The following is a 10,734-nucleotide window of genomic DNA, read 5'->3' as shown; positions in this document are numbered from 1 at the left end:
GTATGTATGGGGGCCCCCCCATCCGATTTTTAAAAGATAACGAAAAAAAAATACAGACTGAATGATGGATAGCCAGGTAAAGCTAATCTACGGGGAAGTAAAGGTTGAAGAGGAGAAAAAAACAACTTTCCCTTTAAACCCTGCATACATTTCTTTACTCCAAAATGAAGATGGAAAGCAGGGAACACACAAAGTGTAGCACTACACAAACTAATAGTCACAATGGAACCCAACAGAGAATAAGGTTTCAGATAACACCTGAAAAATCTTGCATCACAATAAGTGTATTGTGATTGTCAAAACATTTAGTAACTAAACAGAAACATGTTACATGTTTACATGGTACAATTTCTGGTAAGCTACGGTTTTTTATTATTGCTTGACAAATTTCACGATTTCAATTCAATTCTTGTGATTTGATTCAATATTGACTCATTTGGATAAATATTAGGTACACAAGATAGGGTTAATTTTTCTCAAGAAAAAAAAACAGCTTTCCTGAGGTAAATTTTATGTGACACAATTGTTCTCCAGCTGTTTTATTGACCCTTTCCGCTGTTGAAAAAACACTGATTGATCGGTATTATGTATGAGGAATATACATTTTGGTAAGTTGTACTGTATCTTTCAATAGTCATTCGTGTTTATTCACTATTAGCTAGTTACGTTAGAGATGATCAGTTCACGTGCGCTAGGGATCTTTCACGTCACATTTACAAGCGCCAAAACAGTATTTATAGTAAGTAATTGAGAGGGGGGTAAGAGGGGCGAACTGGGGAGAGGTGATGTTGCATTTGGCTTTAAGCAAATCCACCTATATCCATGTGAGTGTGTTAACGTTATCCTCACCTAGCGCCACTTCACAGCTAGCAGCTGCTGCTGTAGCGGCATGTTCAACACTTTGGACGTTGTTGTTCCTGTCTGAATCCCCAACAGTAGCTGTAAAAAAGTTTGTCATCTTTGGCAGCGTTGACAAATACTTATCAACGTCTTTTTTCTTTTATTTGAGCCGCTTGGGTAACTTGGTTTCATTTTCTCGTTTAGACTCATCTTGCTTCGTCTCTGTTTTTGTGTACTTCCCAGTCCTCCTGTCACTGCGTGTTTATCTTTCGCGCCGCGCACAGTTATGGACTAGTCCATCTCATTGTGAAAGTCGGGGGTGTGTAGAAACGGATAACCATGAACTGGACATTTTAACTACTACTTTTCAACGTATTTCTTAAGAATATTAATACAATTTACTATTCTTTTGAAGCGTTCATGATGATAAGGGGCTTTTTTTTCTTTTCTTTTTTCTTTTTTTGAGGTTGGTTGGGGCCCCCCCTACTACGGGGGCCCCAAGCAGCCGCCTACCTATGCCTCTATGTTAAGACCGCCACTGTCTGTACGATGTACGATCAATAATGGAAAAAATCCTATAATGTACGATAATTTCAGAACTGTGTGACACTTCAAATGATGGTCGTTGTAATAGGACTTCTCATTGATCTAGCCGTGGATTCTACGTCTACCGGGGGAAGAACCTGTAGAGAGAGGGAGCGAGAGACCTTGCGTGTGTGTGCTAGTGTGCCTCACGAAGCGCATGTAAGGACCCAACCATAGACTGTAAAAAATACCCAACCAATCAATTGTAAGTGCGGGCGGGCTTTTATCTATACTCCCGAATCAGAACCGGACCCATCCCCCCATCCCCCAACCTCCCACCCGCCGTTGGAGATTTCTTGACTCCCAGAAATGACTTTGTGCAGGTTGGGATGTCTGTCATTTTCATGTCGTTGACTCGTGTACGATAATTTTCTTCCAAATACGATAATTTTGAGCTTCTGGTACGATACTTCGACATTTCCAATCTGGCAACACTGGTGACACCGTAATATATGGACAACTGCTTTGAAGATACTTTTTGGAGCTCAACACAGCCCCAGTCCCCATCCACTTAGGCCTATGGAAATGAGCAGTGTCGTCATTCTGCTAATTATCTTCATTTGTGTTGATAGAAAGAAACGATATGAGAAGGATTGATTAAATGATGGTGGACTTTTAGGTGTTGAACCCTTTTCACATTTCTGGGTTTCTCAGAATCGGATGTTGTCATAGTTGGGTAAACTAGGTAAACTGGTCGTAAATGGCTGTTGGGTAAACGGTCGTAACACCCTCACAGCAGCGTAAACTAGTTTTTTTTATTTATTAATTTGATGGAAAGGTAATAAAATACAAAGTGTAGAGTGATCATATACATCATTAAAAAAAGGAAAATATAAAAAACGTTGCAGGATTTACGATGCTGACCGTTAAAACGCGTCATCACAGTCTTTGAAAAGGGTCCATGATATTGCGAGGAAAGGGTTAATGAGAGTGTCTATTAAGATGAGGGCGGGGAGAGAGAGAGACTCAAGCAGCATGTAAAGAGAGAGAGAGAGAGAGAGAGAGAGAGAGAGAGAGAGAGAGAGAGAGAGAGAGAGAGAGAGAGAGAGAGAGAGAGACTCAAGCAGCGTTTAGAGAGAGAGCGATAGAGACGCGCGCGTGCGCGCGCACACACAGAATCAACTGAATCAGCCACTGCTGAAGTGAGCGACCGACCGTGGATATAAACACGAGCTGTTCTTTTGTCATGCGAGACGGAAAGATTTGACAGTTAGAAGTTGACGTACAGTATTAGAGACGAAAGATGGAGGCAAACCTGCCTGAAGATCTGGCGAATCTGTCCGAGCTGGACGAGAAAAGTTTGCTGGAGGTTTTGACTGGACGTTTTACACAGAACCTAATCTATGTGAGTAAAATACTCAACTAAAAAGACCTGTGTAAAGTGTGAGGTAAACCAGCTGTGTTCAAGGTTTATTAACTTATCTAGAGATTATAAAACAATGAGCTCTTGTTCTCTGGGACAGTTGTTGTTCACCCACTGTATGTAACGTTAAATGCTGCTGCCTGAACCTCATTTACGATCATTGAGAACTGATTAACTGAATTAATATGTATATTTATGTATTTACAGACCTATATAGGAGACATCTTGGTGGCTATTAACCCATTTAAATATCTTTCAATCTATGAAAAACAGGTAAGAATGTGTTTCATTGGCTTATATAGATGAAAACACAGTAGAAAACATGTTTAAATGAATAATTTAACTGATGTTTTGACTCAAATCCATTTGCAGGTGTCTGAGCGGTATAAGTGCCATGAGAAGAAGTCTTTGCCCCCTCATATATTTGCTGTGGCGGATCGAGCATATCAGTCCATGTTGGGACGTCTGGCCACGGGACCCCAAAACCAGTGTATCGTGATCAGGTTTGTTTTGCAATCAAATTAATTCACCAAAACCAATGCTTTCTCCAGGAAAGGTTTCAGTAATTCTATACGGTCGTATGGTGACACGTGTCAGTACAGTATGAAATTCCTTGCCCAGTCTTGTTTGTTTTCATCCCATGAGACATGCAGAGACAAGAACATTCATTTTTGGCACATCAAATAAGGCTCCTCGTGTCTGTTTCATTTGTAAACACAAGCAGAAATTTTATCGGCATGCTGTTATTGTACAAACTTGGGTTAGGGTTTAGTTTTATCCCAAATTTGAGACTCAGAAAGTTTTCAGGCACACCCTTCAGCCTGTTTGACTTGAGTAACTTTAACACTTATTCAGATTTGGGAGTTAATCAAACTCCATTAGTCAAACAAATCTGTCCTGTATAACCTCTAAACATTCACAACCTTCAGACTTTGCCTAATTATCATTCTAAGTTTGTCTTGTCGAACTAGTTTCATTTTTGTCCTGTATGATACTCACCTTAAAGGTTTCAGATGGATATTAGTTCTTACTATAACTCAATAGTATGGATGATAGCTGTGCTCGTTACTCTATCCGGTATCATATTTAAGGTTTTTCCTATGTACAGCCTTCCTCCGAGACTCTGCACTGCTGCTTTACCATTAGAGTAGTCGGCTTAATGTATTTTTCAGAAATGGAGCCTCATGGTTGATTTCTCAGATGCATTCTGTGCATTGATTGGGAACGGGGCAGTGCTAAAGACAAAAAGTTGATATTCACAGTCTCTAGGACACAGAATTGCTCTGATTACGTAAACCGTAAACCCTCAACCCTCAATAGAGCCCAATGGTGTCGTCACCCCTAGTGACCATACAGCCGTCCATGAATGAGACCGGTACCAGTGGAGGGAGGCTGATAGTCTCCCAGACAACAGGGAAAGAATGCCTCTTATGCATACAATGACAAGGCAAGACATAAAAAACAGCCGTAGAAGAATGCTTGTTTCATTAGTTATTAATAACGCTGCTATATTTGGAAAGCAGTTATTGTAGCTCCCCAGATTGTGATTATTTGGATGTAAATTGACGAAAATATTGATTACTTCCAGGTTTTAGTTTGTGGGTGAATCTCCTACAAACTGTCAAGAGCATGTCTGGATCGTATATATATATATATATATATATATATATATATGTGTGTGTGTGTGTGTGTGTTTATATGTGTGTGTATGTGTATACATGTATTTATTTTTATTTATTTATTTATTTATATGTCTTTTTTATACACACACACGTGTGTGTGTATATATATATATATATATATATATATATATAAATAGAATAAATAAAAAAATTATTCTGTGTATATAAATAAATGTATTTATGTCGTGGTTTTTGTTGCTAAATTTAATTTATGCTACTGTAAAAAAAAAATTCTTGAGAATTGTAAGGCAAACCAAAACCACAGTATGTGTTGCAGTATTGAAAATTTGAAATTCTTAAATAACATGATTCAATAAAGTCAAAATCTTTTAATTTTGTCTATGTTTTTCTTTGCTCTTGTATCTAGATGCACTTGAATTACCCTTTTGTAAGACTGTCCAATAGCACTAGCCTTTGTAACACCATTGTATTACAGTTTAACACGTTGTATCTGTTTGTCCCGCAGTGGTGAGAGCGGCGCGGGTAAAACCGAGAGCACCAAACTGCTTCTGAGACACATCATGGAGCTGTGCAAGGCCAACTCTCAGCTAGAGCAGCAGATCCTGCAGGTAAGTCCTGTCAGGTGCATCTGCCAGCCTTCATTTGAATAAAGCCACCAGGTTTGCACAGATACATCAACGAGACGTGATGCGTGTTGAGATTTCCCGCTGCGTTCAGGTGGTCGGGTGTTTGATTTACAGAGAGGAAGTTGAAACTGCACCCCACCCTGCTTGGTGTGTATGTGTTTCAAAGACACATGTGGTTTCTGACATATTCAAATGGTGGGTACATGGGGTGTGTTTAATTTGTTTGCTATAATGTGTTTTTGGGAATGGCTTAAAGAGTCCATGAAATCAGAGATTTGTGGCTTTCAGTCCATTATCGTTCATGTGCATGCTAGTAGTGTGTTCCTAAAAGTTGACAATTATGATTTAGCTAGTGGTTTTAAAATAAACCATTATTTGTTTTAATGGCTTTAGACAGCAGGGTGGCCAATATAAAGTCTATATGATTTCACACGGTTTAATTTAAATGAAATAAATGTGTATTTGCTGAATGCTGACGATATGAGAACGTATTATAGCCTTTGCTTTTCTATTACTAATAATCGAAAAGAAAACGCTATAAAACGTTTTCGCATACTGTTGACTTTCTTTGTTTAACAGCTCTGTCCAATAATTTATTAGACAGAATTGTTAAACAAAAGCCAGTAAACGTAAGTTATACGGAGAATGGACGCTCAGAAGTTTTCAAAATAAAAGTCCCACACGCTGTCAAATTAAAAGCTTCTGACACATCAGCCAAGCAAAAAACTTATCAGCTGATACCAATAATCGGCCTTGATATATCGGCCTTGACACTTAGGCTGTTTTATCTGATCAAATGCATACGTATTTACTTATAGTAGCAAATTAGGTTATTTTAGGCTAGCGACTATTTATTATTATTTTTTTAGGAACAAGCTCTTTGATATGTCCTCTTCAAACATTGTACATAAATACTCAAGCGGTTTCATATGGGTGCGACTGTAATATATTCTGACCGCCTGTCTGTAATTTGAGGTTTCGGGTTGGTTTGAGGAACAGATGTTCACGTTTTGTGTTATTTCTGTTTGTTCCTTCATAAAAATGCAGTTTTTCCTGGTTCGGTTTAGTGTTGTGATATGATATCATCTTTTGTTTTGCCTTCTGACCCTCCCTTTATAGGTTGTACCTGATACTATAAAACACATTTCCTTCTTGTCATGCTCACAATGAAATTTATATCTGCCATTCACACTGCGTCAATGTACACATTACAAAACATCCAGTTTCCATTGCACATGTCATGTATTTCTGGTTTCAACAGCAGGTTGTCTAATTTGTCGATTACGCCATATCTTTTGGTTTGATTGGTCGAAACACCAGAAACAACTAAGATAACAATAGAAGTTTCTCATGTTGCTTCAGATCATTGAAATGGAATGAATTTGCTGATATTATAGTGAGATGCACTTTCAGGAAGTGAAATGTCTAGTTCTTAAAAGGTTACACACATCATGCTGGTTCTTGACACATCAAATGCTTTTTTTTTAATAGCATCATTTATGATGAAATGAAAAAGTTGCTCAAACGTTGTAAATGACGATGCATTTTCGAGTGAATGCTTTTTTTTTAATAGCATCATTTATGAAGAAATGAAAAAGTTGCTTAAATGTTGTAAATGACGATGTATTTTCGAGTGAGTTTTGAGAAACTTTCGGAACAAATGACTGTACAAGTGTCTTCTGTAATCTCATGATGATTCTTGAGAAAATTCATGATGGCTGGTTATTTTCAAACCCCACAAATAACACATATTGATATATGTTAGGCAGTTCTTAGTAGAGGTGGGCAGATCGATCTGAAGTATCGATACTATCGATACTGACGTGGTATCGAAAAGGATCGATCCGAACATAAAAATATCGATCCAAATGTGTGTTTTTTACCAGTCATTTTTATTAATTTATCACGCAATTCAGTGCGTAAAATAAGCTTCTAAGTGAAAAAAATAAGCGAATGTTAGCAGATAATTGTGTAGGAGAACTTTTTCTCCTAGTCATTTGGATACAAGACGAAACCAATCAATCACAGAAAGCGTTCGATGCTGGTGCTTCGCTGAGCTCACAGGACCAGTGTGTTTGGGAAACGAAGCCTTGCTTAGATGACAGATAAACAATCGGGAGTTATTTCGCAATAAACAAACCAAAAGTGTACATAACGTTTCAAAATGTTGACGTCAGTAAGATTTTTTAATGAAATTAATATTTTTATTCAACAAGGATCGATGCATTAAATTGATCAAAAGTGACAGTCAAGGGTTTTTCACTGTTAAAAAAATCTACTTCATATAAATGCTGTTCTTTCAACTTTGTTCATCAAATAATGTTGCATAAAATGTATCATGGTTTCCACAAAAATATGAAACTGTTTTCAACATTAATAATAATAAGAAATGTTTCCTGACCAGCAAATCAGCATATTAAAATGAAATATCATCATGACTGGAGTAATGATGCCGAAAATTCAGCTTTGATCACATGAATAAATTAGTTTACTATGGCATAGAAAACAGATTGCCTATGTTAAATTGTAATATTACAGTTTTTACTGTATTTTTGATAAAATAAATGCAGAAGAGAATTAAAAATCTTACAGACCCCAAACTTTTGAACAGTAGGCTAGTGAACAAAAGTGCATTTACTATAATTAGGGTAGTTTTGTAAAAGTCACTGACTAATTACAGGCGAGTTGAGAGCACAAATCACAAAATATTTAGTAGTCATGAAAACATATTCAGATTTAGCATATTAATGATGCATTCACCTCATAAATCATGACACACTGCTCTAGCACAGGAAAGTGCATACAAGTTCAAGTGCATGCTTTTAAAATGAAAAAGTATTGGTATCGGTATCGATATCGGCGATACTGGCCCTGTATTTACTTGGTATCGGATCGATACCGAAATTTGCAGTATCGCCCACCTCTAGTTCTTAGTCTTTATAATTGTGTTTTTTACGGCCACCCCTCGTATATTTTCCCTGCATGTTCATGATCTTTGTCTGCAGAACCAGCAGAGAGAGTGAGAAATATGGCATCTTTTTACCCTGTGTTTAATATGCAGTCAAATGCAATTTAACACAGTAGATCTACTTTACATAAGTTTACATAGATCTACCACTTACATAAACAAATTAATGTTGTCAGAATGCTTTAGGTTTTGACTATGGCAACCTTAAATTGTCCAGGAACGTTAGTACAATGTTCTTAAAGACGTTCTACGAATGTTGACTTCTTGTTGAAAACGTTTTATCTCTAGACTGTACCGTTTGCGTTATTTGAACGTTATAAACAATCATTGTGGGAACTATTAAAAGTTTTGGCTCGCATTTGTGAAAATGCTTATGCTAATAATACTAAAACATAAGGATGCTCTGTTAACATTTAAGTTTGAGCGTTTAAGTGTTTCCTAAACACTTCATCTGTCTGCCATTGGTCAGACAAATAGGTAGTTGGTTAAGCCAAGATTTTGACATGTCTGAGCACTCAGACTGCCAAAGTGTTCACAAAGGTTCCCAAACCTTTACAAATGTGTATTAACATTTTCCCTTGTCTCACAGTACTCTCAGTAAGACCGGATGTCTGGGGGAGTTCAGAGAGACATCTGAGAAGTTTAGGAAGTGACCTTGACTCTCTAGAGAATTGCATCAGCCAGAATGGTTGATCCGCCAATGTGATTCAGGAAAATCTTGCTGTGATATTACCCGATCAAGGTGTGATGCACTTTGACCCCCGTTTGCGCATGGAGTTGGTGATCTTTGCTCGATGTGACTTCTCTTTTTTTGCAGATGCTTCCTTATAACACATTTCAACATCCTGTCCCTAGAATGTGTGAGGTGCTTTAAGGCTTTAAGACTCATATCTTGAAGAATATTTTCTGTTTTCATACTGTATGTTTGCATGGAGGCGTGTGTGTTTGTGTGCAAACTTTGTTCTCGCCTCCTAAAGCAGAATAACTAGTTTTAGTATCTCCAGGACAAAGCAGAGATTCAGCAGTCAAGATTCCCAGTTTTCTTTTGCTTTTGGTTCATGGCCAAAGTTGTCTAAATGGTCCCAGAGGAAAGTCTTATTGCTCTTTCATAGATCAGAATAGTTATATTTTGAATAAAATTGTTCTCAGGTAAAATTAATCCTAAAATTCCTTCCTAAAAACAAAAACAAATGAGTCAATAGTTTACATATAAGAGTATAGAACTATAAAATCAAAAGATCATTTGCTCTTGGAAGAATTTGATGTTTAAAGGGAACACAGTTTCACCCAAAAATGCCTAAGCAACTACCACTTTCAAGGCCCAGAAAGGTAGTAAAGACATCATTAAAGTTATCCATGTGACTCCAGTGGAATAACCTAAATTTTATGAAGTGACGCGAGTGTTTTGTCTGTGCAGAAAAACATAATTTACCACTTTTTTTACAAAATATTAATCTCCGGCACGCATTCACACGACAGCGTCTACTCTCGTGTCAACACAACACGCATGTGTCGTAGTGCTCTCGTGAATGTGCGTTGGAGATTCATATTTCGTAAATAAAAGGGGTAAATCGTTTATTTTGCGTCGCTTCATATAATTGAGGTTAAACCACTGGAGTCACATGGATTACTTTAATGATGTCTTTACTACCTTTCTGGACCTTGAAAGTGATAGTTGGTTAGGCTGTCAATGGAGGGATGGAAAACTCTCAAATTTCATCAAAAAGATCTTCATTTGTGTGGTGAACGAAAGTCTTATGGGTTTGGATCGTGTTGTTGATTTTCCCTACGCACCTAACCTAAGTTTACCTGGGGCGTCTCCAGTCAACACTAATAATATTTGTACTCTAGCACTGCGTCCACAGTCGACAACTGGCTTTGATTCGGATGACGTCTCTAACACTATCACTTGTGAATTGTAAGATCTCTAGTGTCTGCGCAGCAAAGATCAAACAGAGTCCAGCATTTGCACTTGAATATGCTTTAATTAATCAGCCGGGAGTTTTCATGACAATCTCAGAGAATCTCAGCTTCATCAAAAATACAACAGTTCATACTACTCGGGATCATTGTGTCAGTTTTCTTGTATTTTATTGGTTCAATTTGTGCAAAACAGCATCCACCCACACTCTGTTACTGGCAAAGCAGATTTAGATGTTACAATCGTCTGAGTCAGAAAAAATCAGCAAAATCATGGGGTTGGTAATTCAGTGTTATTTCATCGTCGATTACTCAATATATCATGATACTATTAAATGTAGAATAACTGTCTAGCCAGGATATCTTTAGAGTTTCCAATCCTTATTGAGACAACAACCTTGCCCAAAAAATACTGCTGATACATAATTATTTTCAAATATTAAATGTTAGGCCTGGAAAGAGAAAGAGATATTAGGTTTTGATTAGTTTTTAAAATTCCCACTACAAACGACATGAGGGTGAGTAATTATTTTTTGGGGGAACTATCCCTTTAAAGGTGCATTGCGCAACATTTCATGTTAAAAATACCCGTTTTTCTAACTCATACATGCTTAAACAATTGCCTGATGGGCTGAATGAGCAATTCTCTGATCACTGCGATTGCCTCTATAATCCTGTACAGTAAAATAAATAAGAGGGATTCGGGACCGAATTTGAGACTGGGCGTGACGTCATGCGCGTTCACGCTCACCTGGCTATGTCTGGCTGGTTTGTGTATTCGCCGCCATT

The 10,734-nt window shown here is 37.6% G+C and overlaps 1 protein-coding gene across 1 annotated transcript in view; it reads left to right on the top strand.

Moving 5' to 3' along the window:
- The first annotated feature begins 2,388 nt into the window (after positions 1 to 2,388).
- Positions 2,389 to 10,734, top strand: part of LOC307152503 (myosin-IIIb) — a 44,570-nt gene continuing 36,224 nt past the window's right edge. The window contains exons 1-4 of the mRNA XM_079861209.1: positions 2,389 to 2,770; positions 2,996 to 3,061; positions 3,161 to 3,291; positions 4,937 to 5,039. Coding sequence (XP_079717335.1) covers positions 2,669 to 2,770; positions 2,996 to 3,061; positions 3,161 to 3,291; positions 4,937 to 5,039 — 402 coding nt within the window. The 5' untranslated portion in view covers positions 2,389 to 2,668. The remainder of the gene's footprint in view (positions 2,771 to 2,995; positions 3,062 to 3,160; positions 3,292 to 4,936; positions 5,040 to 10,734) is intronic.

This window comes from Squalius cephalus (genome assembly GCF_949319135.1).
Source record: "Squalius cephalus genome assembly, chromosome: 24".
NCBI lineage: Eukaryota > Metazoa > Chordata > Actinopteri > Cypriniformes > Leuciscidae > Squalius > Squalius cephalus.
This window is presented reverse-complemented; position numbering and strand designations above follow the sequence as displayed.